Source organism: Carassius carassius, unplaced genomic scaffold, assembly GCF_963082965.1.
Source record: "Carassius carassius unplaced genomic scaffold, fCarCar2.1 SCAFFOLD_83, whole genome shotgun sequence".
Classification (NCBI taxonomy): Eukaryota; Metazoa; Chordata; class Actinopteri; order Cypriniformes; family Cyprinidae; genus Carassius; species Carassius carassius.
In genome coordinates this window covers 94,805-112,016 of record NW_026775116.1, presented here as the reverse complement: position 1 = coordinate 112,016, position 17,212 = coordinate 94,805, and the positions used below count along the sequence as shown (strand labels likewise).

At 41.2% G+C, this 17,212-nt stretch overlaps 1 protein-coding gene across 1 annotated transcript; it reads right to left on the bottom strand.

Annotated features, from left to right (window-relative positions):
* Positions 1-1,297: 1,297 nt before the first annotated feature.
* Positions 1,298-3,501, bottom strand: LOC132136752 (mast cell protease 1A-like). Its single transcript, XM_059547381.1, has 5 exons — positions 3,356-3,501; positions 3,112-3,268; positions 2,871-3,009; positions 1,797-2,048; positions 1,298-1,686 (listed from the first exon to the last, which is right to left on the bottom strand). The coding sequence occupies exons 1-5, from the start codon at positions 3,411-3,413 to the stop codon at positions 1,528-1,530; spliced, it is 765 nt and encodes a 254-aa protein (XP_059403364.1). The 5' UTR covers positions 3,414-3,501; the 3' UTR covers positions 1,298-1,527.
* Between the last annotated feature and the right edge of the window lie 13,711 nt (positions 3,502-17,212).

Below are 17,212 nucleotides of genomic sequence, written 5' to 3'. Positions count from 1 at the left end.
GTGGATCACCGGATCAGCTTTCACCATGGATGAAGCGGAGCTCAGCCCAGGGTCATCAGATGTGGTTGCCACAAGCTCCTTCGTCGAATCCGCTGTCCGTTCCTCACTCAAGCCTGCAGTGTGTGATGCTGTGTGTCTTCTGCCTTCAGCTTAAGTTTGCTTTTGCAGCGAGCTAAACAAAGGCTTAGTTAAAGTCGTAGACAGTTTTCAGGGTCAAACTTTGTTTACTGAAGCCCAGTTTGTGAAACTGTAACACAAATGAACAATAATATGAAAACATATCTCTTACCATGGTACATTCAGTTCACATAGATCAAACATAAATCACCTTTATATAATTTAGAAGATAGCTATGATGTAAATCAAGAACAATCAAGCATCTCAATATGTACCCCTATTTACAGTTAACATGTCAGATGTAAATAGTTCTCAAACATGAGTACAACCTATCAAAATACATGTAACAATATTTTACTGCTTAGATTAACATTTTAAACTTACAGATTGTGCTGTTTCAAGAGCAAAACAAGAAGGAAGGACGTGGATGCACCTTCACACTCTGCTGCTATGAGCTCTAACATCCTAAAATGGCTGCTGTATTTTTATAGGAGACGTGCTACTTAAAATGTCCACAAGGTGTCAGTATTGACAAAATAAACTATAATATGACTAAGGCCAGGATAGTGTGACACTTTTTATGGAGGACTGTTTCCTGATCCTGCAGAGTAGCTTACAATGGATCTGTGCTTAAAGGCTGTTTCTATAAAGTGGGGCAGTTCCAACTATGCAAGGACAGTCTGGCGCTTCTGACTCACAGCCTGTAAGTACAGTTTTTATATTTAATGAATTTGCCACTGATGATTCAAACAGTGTAGAGTAGCACTTGTTGTTTGTCCTTTCTCTGTTCATAAATGCAGACATGGTTTTATGTTTATGCGGCGCGATACACAACACAATGTGCAAAAACACAGTATAAGTCATTATAGTCAGTAATTACTGTATGTGCCCACTGGATGCAACAAATGCCTCGTTTATTATGGGTTTTATTGGTTTTGTCTCATCGTACCGTGATGGGAGAGTACCACAAATATACTTATTTGCCTTTCTATTTGCACAAATAGCAAAAGAAAAATGACTTTTAAAAAAGAAAAAAAAGGGGGAAAAAATGAGAGACTAATGTCAAATTTACCGTAAATTTAAATTATGTTCCTTCCTTATAGCATAACAGGGGCACATAAAAAAATCTGCTAAAATTGTGAAAAGCTTACAAAGATTCTAGTGTAGCCACATTCAATTTATGCATTTTACATGCAATGCAATACAAATTTACAAATCAATTTGAAAATAAAAAAATATATACAAGTCTATATTTGCAACACTTCTGTATGTGTGTGTGTCCAGTGTATATGTGTGTACAGTATGCATGTATATGTATGTATGTGGCAATAAAGACACTTTAAATGATTGATGATTGCCAGATTATGCTTTTACTGAAAGAGGTTATACAGAGGAATTCAAGAACTTATCTCACTTCACATTTCTAATTATGCTGTTGATCCATTGAATATATGCTGAAACCTTAGTATACACATTAGGAAACTGAGGTGAATTGCACTGAAGTTTAGATCCAAAATCTGTGATGCCAACTGCAGTGTCTCTACAAACCAAAGGACCTCCTGAGTCATACTGTGAAGAAATCCAGAACAAAACATCACTAAAATGCCAAATACTGTATCTATTGACACTCATTTCACTAATTAACGTAATCAGTTCTGTGAATCATCTTTTGTACGTACACGGCAGGATCCACCATGGCCACGTGTGCACATCATCTTTGAGATGGAGTAGATTGTACCCCATTTTTTTTCACATTCTGTGTTATTCAGTATATACACGCTTGCCTCCATTAGACGATTGCTGTTTTGGCTGTTAGTCTCCAGTTGTCCCCAGCCGGCAACACTACAGATAGTATCTGCTTCGACATCTTCCCCATCCTTTGGTAACGGTATCCAGTTAACATAGTTATTTACGTTGACTTTTTCCTGTAACTGTAATTCAAAAACACAACTGTTATAAATAAGTAAGGAATAATTGACATTGAATTAAATAATGCACACCCGAGGTGGTGATGCCTTTACACCTCAGGTGTGCATACTTTTTCTAATAGTTCAATGGCCCGGAGTCAATTATTCCATTTATACTACGGTCACCACACCTTAAGACATCGATCCGATGATTTATTTAAAGGGATTCATCCGGTCTCATAAAAAGCCTCTTTTGCTAGTTCCAAAACGTAATTTTAAAGCTGGTAATGGAGGCTTGGGCCGTTGATATCATTCTAATGCATTTATTAATAAAGTTATTAGAAAGAGAGTGAGAGAGAGAGAGATGCAGAGAGAGAGAGAGAGAAACAAAAAAAAGAGAGAGCTTGTGTGAATTAGGCTAGCATACCTCTGTGCGTCTATAAACACTCTTCTTCTGCAGCGTCTCTAGACAGCGCTGTCTCCTCGCTAGTAAGAAATGTCATGTGTAGCCTTTAAGTTGGTACACTATATAGGCTAACAGATAAAATCATCACGGCAGTGCTGACAACACCTTTTTGTGCAAACTGCGTGGCCGTTATTACAGTTTTACTACGCAAAGTGATTTGGAACTTTAATGCGGTCAAGAGAGCTGCCTGGAACTACGTTCTCCATACGTTTCCCAGAAAATCATTGCACAGCATAGAATGTTTGTCAGCCAATCAGATTAAAGCATTCATCAGCCCCGTGGTATAAACTAATTTAATCATCTTTTATAAAACTGAACTTCTGCTGATTATAGTGATGTTTGTGAAGTTGTCAACAGCTAAATGTAATACAAGTTTTTACCCTCAAAAGCATGATGTCATTCTGGGGAGAATCAATTATATAACTTGGATGTTTTATGTAGGAATTCACTCCGATACGATCTGAATTCTTACTGTTCCTTAAGTCATGAGCACCAATCACAACCGTAAGAATCTGAGTTCTGTTGAAAGAGAAAGTCATGATGCCTTGTTACATCATACAATGCACAGCAGTCACTATATGTCAGCCAAAATTATTGTAACTGCACAAAAAAAAACCTCACCCTTCCCTGCAATGACCAGCAGTCAACACAAACTCATCAGAAATGAGGAATCCACCACAGATATGTGTCTTATTCAACTGAACAGAAACCATGTAAGGTCTGGAGTGGGGTTTTGCTTCTGTGCCATTCACTATACCAACATTCACATGCTGAGAAGCTGAGAGAGAAATCAGCTTCTTCAGTAAATAAAAATGTAATGTTCTTAAAACATTTGAATAATGTGCTGTTTTTTAATCAGTCTCACCAGTGAAGGTCAGGTGTTGCAGCAGAGAGGCCAGCAGGAGCAGAGAGATGATGATCATGATGAAGACAATCAATGAGCTCTCACTGGAAATCAGTGTATATATAGTTTGATGGTGGGCGGAGAGACTGAGTTCACCAAGTTCTGTTTATTTTGCAATATGAGCAACACAGTGATGAAAAGATATTGTTCCTCTTAATACTTCCGGTCTTACCTTCAGACTGAAGATATACAAAAAAATGCATGCATTTTGATTCTTTAATAATTTACAGGTCATAATAGAACAGTAGGATTTTTTTTTCTTTCTTTTTTTTTAAAAAGGCCAAGATCTGTTGATGCATAACGCAGGATGTTCATTAATGAGGACAGATTTCTCTCTACTCTTTCTTATGTCATGGAGTAATAAGAAAACTCTTTAAGCACATATATGGCTATTTTTTTTCTATGATTTTATTTTAGTTGTTTCAAAGAGCTTTGCCACAGCAAGCAAATCAAAAAGACACTGATCAAACAAATAAATATGACAAACATAATATAAATGACAAATTACTTCCATTATTATTTATATATATTTATAAAAAAAAAAAAAAGTTATCTCCTTCTCAGTACAAACACACATACCCACAGAAATGTGTTCAGCTATTTTTTTATGCTATTTCTCAGAAGCAAGCCACAATTTTATAGATTAACAGCTGAGTGGTTGAGCTATCTGTCTATGGGATCAGGCCCTGAGCCCTGGCTCTGATTTAAAGATATTTGTATTTAAAAGCAGTTAGTAAATGTTAATATTTACTTTAAACTAATATAATTATATTTAGTTGACTAAATCTTTACATCTATGGCAAAACAGTGGTACCAATCCTGCTCTTGTAGGGCCATCATCCTGCAGAGCTACTGTAAACTCCATGCCCAATCAAACCCACCAACCAGGTAAGATGGTTCAAGATTTACTTGAAAACTACATGCAAGTGTACAGTCGTGGCCAAAAGTTTTGAGAATGACATAAATATTAGTTTTCAATAAGTTTGCTGCTAAACTGCTTTTAGATATTTGTTTCAGTTGTTTCTGTGATGTACTGAAATATAATTACAAGAACTTCATACGTTTCAAAGGATTTTATCGACAATTACATGACATTTATGCAAAAAGTCAGTATTTGCAGTGTTGGCCCTTCTTTTTCAGGACCTCTGCAATTCGACTGGGCATACTCTCAATCAACTTCTGGGTGTTTTGGTACCATTCTTTATTCATGGCTGTGTTTTTGGGCAGAATTGTGAGTGAGCCCACTCCCTTGGATGAGAAGCAACCCCACACATGAATGGTGTCAGGATGCTTTACTGTTGGCATGACACAGGACTGATGGTAGCGCTCACCTTTCCTTCTCCGGACAAGCCTTTTTCCAGATGCCCCAAACAATCGGAAAGGGGCTTCATCGGAGAATATGACTTTGCCCCAGTCCTCAGCAGTCCATTCACTATACTTTCTGCAGAAGGTCAATCTGTCCCTGATGTTTTTTTTTGGAGAGAAGTGGCTTCTTTGCTGCCCTTCTTGACACCAGGCCATCTTCCAAAAGTCTTGGCCTCACTGTGCGTGCAGATGCGCTCACACCTGCCTGCTGCCATTCCTGAGCAAGCTCTGCACTGGTGGCACTCCGATCCCGCAGCTGAATCCTCTTTAGGAGACGATCCTGGCGTTTGCTGGACTTTCTTGGACGCCCTGAAGCCTTCTTTACAAGAATTGAACTTCTTTCCTTGAAGTTCTTGATGATCCTATAAATTGTTGATTTAGGTGCAATCTTAGTAGCCACAATATCCATGCCTGTGAAGCCATTTTTATGCAACGCAATGATGGCTGCACGCATTTCTTTGCAGGTCACCATGGTTAAAAAATGGAAGAACAACGATTTCAAGCATCACCCTCCTTTTAACATGTCAAGTCTGCCATTCTAACCCAATCAGCCTGACATAATGATCTCCAGCCTTGTGCTCGTCAACATTCTCACCTGAGTTAACAAGACGATTACTGAAATGATCTCAGCAGGTCCTTTAATGACAGCAATGAAATGCAGTGGAAAGGTTTTTTTCATAACATTCTGGAGTATATGCAAATTGCTATTATAAAAACTTAAGCAGCAACTTTTCCAATTTCCAATATTTATGTAATTCTCAAAACTTTTGGCCACGACTGTATATGATTAGGACTGGTGCTGAACTCTGGAGGACAGTGGACACTCAATGGTTACCTCCAGTTACCTCCGCTACCTTATTTTCAAATAAAATGAATCTCCAAATCCTTCTCCTGCCATTTCAGGTTTATCCATTGTTATTCGAATGCTACAAAAATATAGCTGGTTTTCCAAGTAAAATTCACCAAATAAAGTTTACACAGTTACATTATGATACGTAATATTTAGAGGGTGGGGAGATGCAGTGGCGGAGTGGCCATCTTTAGTACTATGCAACATTTCTCAGAAGCAGGGCGCCATTTTATACAGGTGAATCTGTCACAATCATCAGCTGAAGTGCCCATGAACTCCAGTAGAGGGCACTCCACTCAGGACTCTGGCATTTTGTGGCCATTCCCATTTCCAAATCCATTTCACAGAATCCCGTGCTTAGGGCTAATCACCCCAGGTGTTCCCATTACCACTCCCCTATATATACTGTGTTTGGACTCTTAATGATTGCGAAGTCTTGTTTAGTTCTGTCTGGCATTTCTGAGTGTTTTCCCTGTGTTTGTTCCTTCCGTGTCTGATTTTGGATTGTTTATACCGACTGTGATTCTCTGCTGCCTGCTCCGACCTCTGCTTGTTACTGTTTCTGATTTTGGATATCCCCTGACATACCTGACACTGTTTTCTGATCTCTGCCTGTTTGACCATTCTCGATAATAAACTACTGCATATGGATCCGAACGTCTCTGACTCCTTATTACAGCATCTCAATGAATTTGGATGTCATGGAAAAGTTCATTTTAGGGCTGGTAATTTACAGTGTTAATTAGATTAATTAATTATGGAGAAAAATAATGTGTTGAAATTATTAACGGATTTAACGCACTTGCCCCGCCCCAGGCCTATGTGGATCATCTGCCATTTCATACAGTCGACTGATGAGAAATATAAGGCAGGACAACAACTTACTGCGTAATGGAGCATAGAGAATATCTCTAAAATTCAAGATATGGGGCAAAATGCCTGTTTGAAATTTTGTCACATATTAACATCACATAGTTAAGAAATATCAGACGAGCTGTAGGCTAAGTGCAAGAACACATGAGTGCAAATGTGACACTCATTCAACAGTTCATTAAGAAGTTAATATTGTGTTATTTTAGATACAATGTTGTCTGTTTTGCTAAATTCTGCCAATCAAAATATAAAGACAAATAAGAACTGTTCATCTCCGAGCAACCCACAGTGGCATTTCATTTCTTAATCTACGTTTTGAACGAATTTGGTGAACCATCGTCCCGGCAACTGAGAATGCTTCAAGGTTGTGACGTGGGGACATAAAGGGTTACGTACGTAACCGAGATGTTCCCTATCTGTCGGTCACTATAAGTTATGTCGAACAACATATGGAGTCCTATGGAAAACGACACAACCTGGACACCAGCACAACCCTGTGGTGCTGCAATTGTCGACAAGCTGCAGCGTGTCATAAAAGCTACGCTTAAGGTCGTAACCTTCCCAAAACCCCAACGCAAATTCACTGACCTTGGTACCAAAGGGGACCAAAAGGGTGAGTACATCACTGCTGGAGAAGGCCATGCTGCTGTTCTGTCCATAAAAAGTTTTTGGAAGGGATTTCAACCTTCAGTGAAAAATTGCTTCAAATCTTTCCTATTTGTTCTTTCAGCTTGGCAGAACGATGGGGAAGCGAGCCTTAGGAAAAGGACACTACGGAGACCACATCCTACCCGTAGGGAGGTGACGTGTAGATATTGATATGGACTGACCCAGGGGGCAGTACTACATATGGAATGGGTCTCTGAGGCAGGTCCTAACTTAGAGTAGGGACGGATCAGCTGCCAGGAGAGACTGAAAGAGCGGGTCTGTAAAAGGAAGACATGGGTTTACCAAGAGAAGAATCTCCCTTACTATGGAAGAATACACATATGGGATTACCCATAGGGAATCAAGCCATATGGACAACTAGCTCAGTACAAGGGCTAACCAGGACTCAGGGCATGCTAACCTCAGTACTGGGCCTGGCATCAGACTGCTCCAGGAAGTCTGACAGCCGAGGGTGCTGGAGGATGCTCGACCAGGGTACGCCAACTGGGGAATTCTACTGGGAGAAGAAAGGCGCTCACATCCCTGTGTCAGGGGGAAAGGCGCAGCAAGCATGACACCGAGCCAGTCCTTCCGGCCAATTACCTGTTACCTAACACATGGGAAGAAACTGGCTCTAAACGATGGTTGTAAACCTGGCGAAGGTGTTAGATGTTGCCCAGCCTTCAGCTCGACAGATGTCTGCCAGAGAGGCACCATGCGCCAGCGCATAGGAGGAGGCCACACTCTGTGTGGCATGAGCCCTCATCACCAGGTGGCACGGCTTGCCTTGGGAATGATACGCTAAGGCGATGACATCCACTATCCAGTGGGCAAACCTCTGCTTGAAGACAGCCTTCCCTATCTGCTGACCTCCAAAGCAGAACAGGAGCTGCTCAGAGCTTCTGAAATTCTGGGTGTGGTCCACATATATGCGAAGAGCTCTTACAGGACACAGCAACATCAAGGCTGGATCTGCCTCCTCCAGGGGCAGTGCTTAAAGGGAGTGGTGGGAACCTTGGGCATGTATCCAGGCCGGGGTCTCAGGACAATGTGAGAGTAGGCCGGCCCGAACACAAGGCACTCTTCACTTAACGAAAATGCTTGGAAGTCCCAGACCCTCTTGATGGAAGTGAGCGTGACCAGGAGTGCTGTTTAGACAGGAACTTCAGCTCGACTGAGTCAAGTGGCTCAAAGGGACCCCTCTGAAGTCCAGCCAGAACATTAAAGAGGTCCCAGGAGGGTATCAGGGGTGTCCTAGGAGGATTTAACCTTCTGGCACCCCTCAGGAACCTAACGATCAAGTCATGCCTCCCCAGGGACCAGCCGTCCACTGCATCATGATGGGCTGCAATGGCAGCCACATACACTTTCAAGGTGAAGGGTGACAGCCTAAGCTCCAACATTTCTTGCAGGAAACACAGCACGATTCTGACCGAGCATCTCAGGGGTCTTCTGGATGAGAACACCACCAATTAATGAACGATGGACACGATGTGTCCGATCGATGTGTGTGCAACCAGAGAAGCCATTTTGATTGTACAGAGGAGCTCCATGTGGTTGTGCGTGCATTGATCGGATTTACTGCGTTTTACAATCATCTTTCTTGGTAAATATTACTCACAATATCTTTAATATGCACAAATAAGTTGTGAAGCAGAGTTTAAAAGAACATTTGATGTGTACATATTATTAGGAAATATGGTTTGGGGTATCACTTTTATGCAGATGACACGCAAATTTACAACAGCTCCAAGTCTGATCCTACTCTCACCTCAACAGTTCTTTCAGAGTGTGTGCTGGAAATAAAAATGTGGATGCACCATAACTTTTTAAAACAGGCGAGACATGCAAGTATCAAACTTAGTCATATTAATTGATACATTAAGTATCATTTGCACCCTTTTACAAAGGTGTGTTTGAACTCAAATAACTGATGTTTCCTTCAGGCTGTAGATCTGCTGAATATCAAATTGTACCTTAGCTTCATGTTTTTATTTCTCTTCTCTTTACTGCTTAAGCTTTAAACTTTTTTCCTATGCCAACTGTATGCATGTGTGTGGAGTTCCTAATCATAGAGATTTTTGCTACATGCTAGTAGTAGTACAAATAGTATTGTATAGTAAGAAAGTTATTTTCCTTAACTAGGAAATACAATTTTCTAGAATTGAAAGGCAGTTGAGACTGAGATGTCAAGTAAATGCTTACAGCGTATCTAAATATTTATAATTATAATTAATTATTCATATTTCCCCTTTGAGCTGATTCGCTATAGTAGTCTACAAACAGAATTCTCACATACTGTATGTGTTTTACTTGTCTAAATGAGAGAGAGCAGTGTGTAAAGCATGTCGCCCCCTTGGAATTATAAGGTTCTACCTGACATTTTTGTCAAAATTGAGTTATTCACATATTCTTATTCTGTGTCAACGTATTTACATTATGTGATAGATTTTTTAATGTTATGTACATTATGGGACATTTTATTTAAAAAACAATAAGGTTCTTTCTACACAGTCGAATGGAACACAAAAACAGCTCAATATCTCAAAACTACTCGGAATGCAGATAGAACCTTATAATTCCAAGGGGACAATGTGCAATGACGTTTTCGGTGGAATGGTTGCCTTTGTAAGCAAACTGCAGTGGGTCTAGGGAGGCAGGAAGTACAGCAGGTGTAATTTCTAATGATCCTCTCAAATCACATGCTGATGATTTATGTCAGTGCAATGAGGCTTCAGTCATTGAAGCAGGTTATTTATGGTTGCTTTGCGTCTACACACTCTGATGCAGTGCTGAAGAAGGTACATCAATGCCTCTTTTTGAGACGGCTGAGCACTGCTAGCAACCGCAAAGCTCTGCAAATGGTCATGCAAACTGCCCAACACATTGTTGGAGGTGAACTTCTCTCCCTTCATAACATCTACACCAGGTGGTGTATAAAGAAAGCCCGGAGTATCATCAGTTACTCCAACCACCAATCACACAGACTGCTCTTTCTGCTGCCCTCAGGAAGACGTCTTCGCAGCATCCGATCCCGATCAGAGCCACATCTTCAACGCTCTTGATGTTCTTAAACTTTCTGTGACCAACTTCAGACAGCTCAGTGCACGCAGCAAGGAACTGAATGAATCATTAAAACTGATTCACAAACCAATTCACTGGTTTGCCAACTGGTTTGATCAAGCCTTTGAACATAATTGACTCAAAACATTTAATCATTTGCGAATGGGCATCGCTCATTGCCCAGCGATAAGTAGACGGCGCATTTGGAATAAACTGAAGCATTTATAACTTTTATTGCATTAAGATAAAGCATCAAGAGGATAGTCATCCACAGTAACGGAGTAAAAGTACAGATTTTTCCCAAAAAATTTACTTCAGTAAGAGTAAAAGTACCCATCTTTAAATATACTCCAAAAGTATTAGTTACCCAAAAATGTACTCAAGTAGATGTAACGAAGTATATGTAACTTGCTACTACCCGCCTCTGCGCATTAGCTGATGTAGGGATAGCTTTTTCCCTCAAGCTTTAAGAATAATGAGCAGTCAGAACTAATATACACCCTACAGCACCCTAAAGCACACTCCCACAATACAGTATGCTATATACTGCACTTTTACTCCCAACAGTTCATCACTGGACTATACATACTCACTGCATTTAATACAATCTACAATCTAATCTATCTGCTACCACTGGATACCATCCAATGAACATCCATGACATTTGCATATCTAGTTAATGTATAATCTGTTGCAACTTCGCATATTTTGTGTGTATATATATGTCTACACAATGTAGAATGTGTACATATGGTGTATAATGTGTATTGCTAACTATGTACATGCTATAAGTATGTCTAATAGTACACTGTGTGTATTGACTATATGTATGTGTATATTGCACATTGTTATCTGCTTAAGTCTGTATGCTTATATTTAAATTGTTTCTTCACTGTCTGGAGCACACTCACTAAGGCACATGTGCTGTGGTGATGTGACATTAAAACAAAATGTTTTGATTTTGTATAGGTACACTGGCGGATGTTTTGAAGCAAGTGGGGACTGTAGACAGGGAGAGGGAGAGACTGAAAATGTGACCCGGGAAGCTGTCCGGACTCGCAGCTTTGCACATATTCACACGTTTGAGGGATCAGGTTACATCTGCAACAGAGATAGAGAGTGAACTAGCCTCTATAGCATCAGCCACAGTAGCTCTCTCCATGGGAGCAGTGTTGTTATGGTTGGGAAAGATCTGTATTGTTTTGGTCAGCACCATGTCCTCTAAACACTTAGTGATGAAGCATATCACGTTGTCTGCGTAGATCTCGACGCCATCGTCGGAGGTGGACCAGAACATATCCCAGTCCACATGATCAAAACAGGCTTCGAGCATAGAAAGCTTACTTTTTGAGTTTCTGCCTGTAAGCAGGCAGAAGAAGCACAGAAGAGTGGTCCAATTTGCCAAAAAGTGGGTAGGTGGGGAAGATATTTGAAGGCATTGAGGAAGGGGGAGTAGCAGTGATCAAAAACACATTCTCCTCGTGTCTTGCAAGTAACATGTTAAAAGTATTGTGGTTTTATTGTCCTGAAGTTGTCTCTGTTGGAAGTACCCAGCAACAACGATCATGGCCTCGCCGTTTTCTGTTCACTTATGTTTGCATACAGATCCATGAGTGCCTTTTCTGGGTTAGCTTGAGGGGGATGTTTCAGTATTCAATGTCAGTATCTCAGAAAATTAGAATATTGTGAAAAGGATCAATATTGAAGACACCTGGTGCCACACTCTAATCAGCTTATTAACTCAAAACACCTGCAAAGGCCTTTAAATGGTCTCTCAGTCTAGTTCTCTAGGCTACACAATCATGGAGAAGACTGCTGACTTGACAGTTGTCCTAAAGACGACCATTGACACCTTGCACAAGGAGGGCAAGACACAAAAGGTCATTGCATAAGAGGCTGGCTGTTCACAGAGCTCTGTGTCCATTAATAGAGAGGCGAAGGGAAGGAAAATATGTGGTAGAAAAAAAGTGTACAAGCAATAGGGATAACCGCACCGTGGAGAGTATTGTGAAACAAAGCCCATTAAAAAATGTGGGGGAGATTCACAAAAAGTGGACTGCAGCTGGGGTCAGTGCATCAAGAACCACTACGTGCAGACGTATGCAAGACATGGGTTTCAGCTGTCACATTCCTTGTGTCAAGCCAATATTGAACAACAGACAGCGTCAGAAGCATCTAAAGACAAAAAGGACTGGACTGCTGCTGAGTGGTCCAAAGTTATGTTCTCTGATGAAAGTAAATTTTACATTTCCTTTGGAAATCAGGGTCCCAGAGTCTGGAGGACGAGAGGAAAGGCACACAGTCCACATTGTTTGAGGTCCAGTGTAAAGTTTCCACAGGCAGTGATGGTTTGGGGTGCCATGTCATCTGCTGGGGTTGGTCCACTGTGGTTTCTGAGGTCCAAGGTCAACACAGCTGTATACCAGGAAGTTTTAGAGCACTTCATGCTTCCTGGTGCTGACCAACTATATGGAGATGCAGATTTCATTTTCCAACAAGACTTGGCACCTTCACACAGTGCCAAAGCTACCAGTACCTGGTTTAAGGACCATGGTATCACTGTTCTTAATTGGCAAAAATTAAAAATAAAAGATATGGGGTATTGTGAAGAGGAAGATGCGATATGCCAGACCCAACAATGCAGAAGAGCTGAAGGCCACTATCAGAGCAACCTGGGCTCTCATAACACCTGAGCAGTGCCACAGACGGATCGACTCCATGCCATACCAATTGCTGCAGTAATTCAGGCAAAAGGAGCCCCTGCTAAAAATTGAGTGCTGTACATGCTCATACTTTTCATGTTCATACTTTTCCTTTTTTTTGTATTGGTCTTAAGTAATATTCAAATTTTCTGAGATTTGATTCTGGGATTTACCTTAGTTGTCAGTTATAATCATAAAAATTAAAATAAATAAATATTTGAAATATATTAGTCTGTGTGTAATGAATGAATATAATATACAAGTTTCACCTTTTGAATGCAATTAAGGGAATTAAATCAACTTTTTTATGATATTCTAATTATATGACCAGCACCTGTATTCTAGAGTAGCTTGACTGGATGTGTGTATTATGCTAAGCCCAGGCTGTTGTCTGTGAAGTCACTCTGTATCCTGAAGGACTTCCTTGGGTTAGCTACTTGCCACCCCATGAATGGTCTGGGTGTCTTGCCTGACTGTTCGAAGAAACAAGTTATCTGGCTGTCCCTTCAGATTCAATTTCTGGACAGCTTCATGTAGGATAGTGGTCCGTTTTGACCCATTGTCCAGAATTGCATACACATCTATCAATTTGTTGCCATTTTTGAGCAGAAATGTGGCTTTAGCAACATATGAAGCTTAAATCTAGTTCAGGCAGACCAGGGGATGACTGCAGCATCAGCTGACACTCAGCTGATCATAACTCCTCCCACTACAACTAATAAGATATCTAAGATCATCCTTTCTCCCGCATAGTCTGTTGCACAGACAGCCACTTAGCTTTGAGTTCTTTAAATAAAAGAAAGATACAATTCTCTCCAGAAAAGCTGAGTTCCTGGAAGTGCGCTGTGGGCGTAGCTAAAGAGTGATGAACACTTGAGCCCCAAATGCCAACAAAACAAACATTTGATGCCGTTTCACTTACCATCTACAGTTCTGAATCATGACTGGGATCTTTTATTGACCGCTTCATCTTTCAATATCAAATGATATGCAAATCCAGTGTCGAACTGGACCTTGTTTATAAAACGTTTGTCAACAAACACACTTGTGAAATTCCGTTGCTGCCCCGGAAAACAAACTGTATTCTCTGTTTACATAATGCTGGGTTCTTTAGGAACTGAACAAAGTTATCTTTCCCTTACAACCAAAAACACACTTCTTTTGAGTCATTCTTCCATATCAATTCCCATGCAGTGCTGCCATCGAATAAAGCTTGTTGATGGGCGAGAGGTCACTCTCACTCCGGTCAATGCATGCTCGTTTTTCTGGAAGAAATGTTCATTTGAGGAGTTCCACCCTTGTCTACATAAAAAAAAAAACTTGTGCGAACTTGTACGAACCCTAAAGTAAGATTTTTGGCGCATAAAAACCTACTATTTACAAGGAGTTTGAGTTCATCATCAGGACCATTCTCTTATTAAGGCTAGCTGTGTTTTCGTAAATATGCTACTGAACAAGCTTCTGTTTGTTTTTAGAAACATACTGTTGCAGACGTTGTTGTCTATATGCTTAATAGTCTCAGGTGTTATGGGAAATGTATCATTGCTTAAGCACAGTTTGATTTTTTTTTTTAAGTAGTTTGGAGTCATGTTAGTAGCTATTTTCAGCAAGTAGCTAAAGCTCTTGAGTCGCTAAATATCTCTAGCTGACCTTATATGCCATTTTGCATATTAATTACCTTAATTGTATTCAACCTAGTGTCAGCATCTTATTGTTACTTCTCTGCTCTCTGTGTTCTCTCAGTGGGTTTAATACAGCACACTGCATAAACCGTTCATATTTTCCGTTGACATCAGTTTGAAATAGTATCCAAAGTGCTTTATTAAATTCCGATTTATAATCCAGATGTTGTTTGACAAATATGAAAAAAAAAATAGAGTGACGTGACATTCAGCCAAGTATGGTGACCCATACTCAGAATTCATGCTCTGCATTTAACCCATCCAAGGTGCACACAAACAGCAGTGAACACACACACACCAGAACAGTGGGTAGTCATTTATGCTGCGGTGCCCAGGGAGCAGTTGGGGGTTCAGTGCCTTGCTGAAGGGCACCTAAGTCGTGGTATTGCCAGCCCGAGACTCGAACCCACAACCCTAGGGTTAGGAGTCGAACTCTCTAACCACTAGGACACGACTTCCCACGTTCCCAATTTCTATATACATAAGACATTGCTTGTCACTAGGTGCTTGGAAAATTTGTTAAGTATCTGAAAGTCATTATCTAGCAATAAGTTGCATATTTGTTAACACTGGTGGGAGGAAGTGCAGCACACAGAGTGGCTGATAGGTCTCGCCTTTTAAGTTATGAGCCAGTTGTGATGGATTAAGTTGCTTCAGCTGATGTTGGAGGCTGTGGAAGTGGTCGGTGCTCTGAGACTTGCATTTAGGACAGCGCATATGTATCGAATGGTCAGCCTGAGAAAAGCAATTTTGTGATATTGTGTTTAGAAACCATTATGTTACAGTCATTATCAGATTTATTGGTGATTTTAAAGATGATGTTTAGTCAAAGACTTGGTGATAACCTTTGTGGAGTGGTGTTTTCCTGTTCATGATACTTCTGAGTGGCGCCGATACAGGATGGCTGCCTCCGTGACGTGCTCTGCAGTTGTTTTTGTGTTTTTGTTAGTTTGTCCTGTCTTTAGTTATATTCCTGCAATCAGTTTCACCAGGGACGAATTGCTGGATATTCGGCAACACACATCTCCCGATATTTCACCGGTTTTCGACTATTCTGATGTTTTGCTGGACATTCTTGTCGGCGGAGCGGCTGCCCTGATCACACGCTTCAAGAGGACGCGCAGGCGGGGAAAGCGAGCGGGAGCGCTCGTGAGACTCAGAAAACGCGGATTTCGAACGCCGTTGCCTAGCATCCATCTGGCAAATCTCCGCTCTCTACCCAACAAAACGGACGAACTGCTTCTGCTCTCTCGGACAAATAAAGATTTCTCCCACTCTGCTGCTCTGTGTTTCACGGAAACTTGGCTGAATGACACCATACCGGACAGCGCGCTCCATCTGCCGGACTTTCAGCTGTTTAGAGCGGATCGCGACGCAGAATCAACGGGGAAATCGCGCGGCGGCGGGACATGCTTTTACATCAATGAACGGTGGTGTACAGATGTAACTGTGTTAAAGAAGACGTGCTGCTCAAATCTCGAAACGCTCTTCATTAACTGCAAGCCGTTCTATTCGCCGCGGGAGTTTCATTCGTTCATTCTGGTTAGTGTTTACATCCCTCCTCAAGCGCACGTGAGCTCAGCTTTACAGAAACTCGCTGAACAGATCACAGAGACAGAACAACAACACCCAGACTCTGTTTTAATCATTCTTGGGGACTTTAATAAAGCCAATCTCTCCCGTGAACTGCCAAAATACAGACAGCATGTTACTTGTCCCACAAGAGACAGTAATATATTGGATCACTGTTACACAACAATAAAGGATGCATTTCACTCTGTTCCACGAGCAGCTTTGGGACATTCTGATCACCTTCTGGTTCATCTTATACCGACCTACAGGCAGAAACTAAAATCAGCTAAACCTGTATTAAGGACTGTAAAAAGATGGACTAATGAAGCAGAGCAGGATTTACAATCTTGTTTTGACCTCACTGATTGGAGTGTTTTTGAAGCTGCTGCCACTGATCTGGACGAACTCACAGAGACCGTAACATCATATATCAGTTTCTGTGAGGATATGTGTATTCCTACCAAGACTCAACTAAATTACAACAATGACAAACTGTGGTTCACTGCAAAACTCAGACAGCTCCGTCAGGCCAAAGAAGATGCTTACGTGAAGGGGGACAATGTCTTGTATAAACAGGCTAAATACACACTGGAAAAGGAGATCAAAGTGGCAAAGAGGAATTATTCTGAAAAAATAAGGACTCAGTTCACTTCGAACGACTCCGCATCAGTGTGGAAAAGCCTAAAGAAGATCACCAATTACAAGACACCACCCCCCAGCACTGTGGAAAATCAACGACTGGCAGACGATCTGAACGAGTTTTACTGCAGGTTTGAAAGAACACCCATCACCTGCCCTGAACACCTCTCCACACAACCGTTCACACCAATAACAACTCCTGCAACCAACCCTGAATGCCTCTCCAAACAAACGTTCACACCATTCACAGCTCCTGCAACCAACCCTGAATGCCTCTCCACACAACCGTTCACACCATTAACAGCTCCTGCAACCCATCCTGATCACCTCTCCAATCAACCGCTCTCACCATTCACAACTCCTGCAACCAACCCTGAATGCCTCTCCAAACAACTGTTCACACCACTCACAACTCCTGCAACCC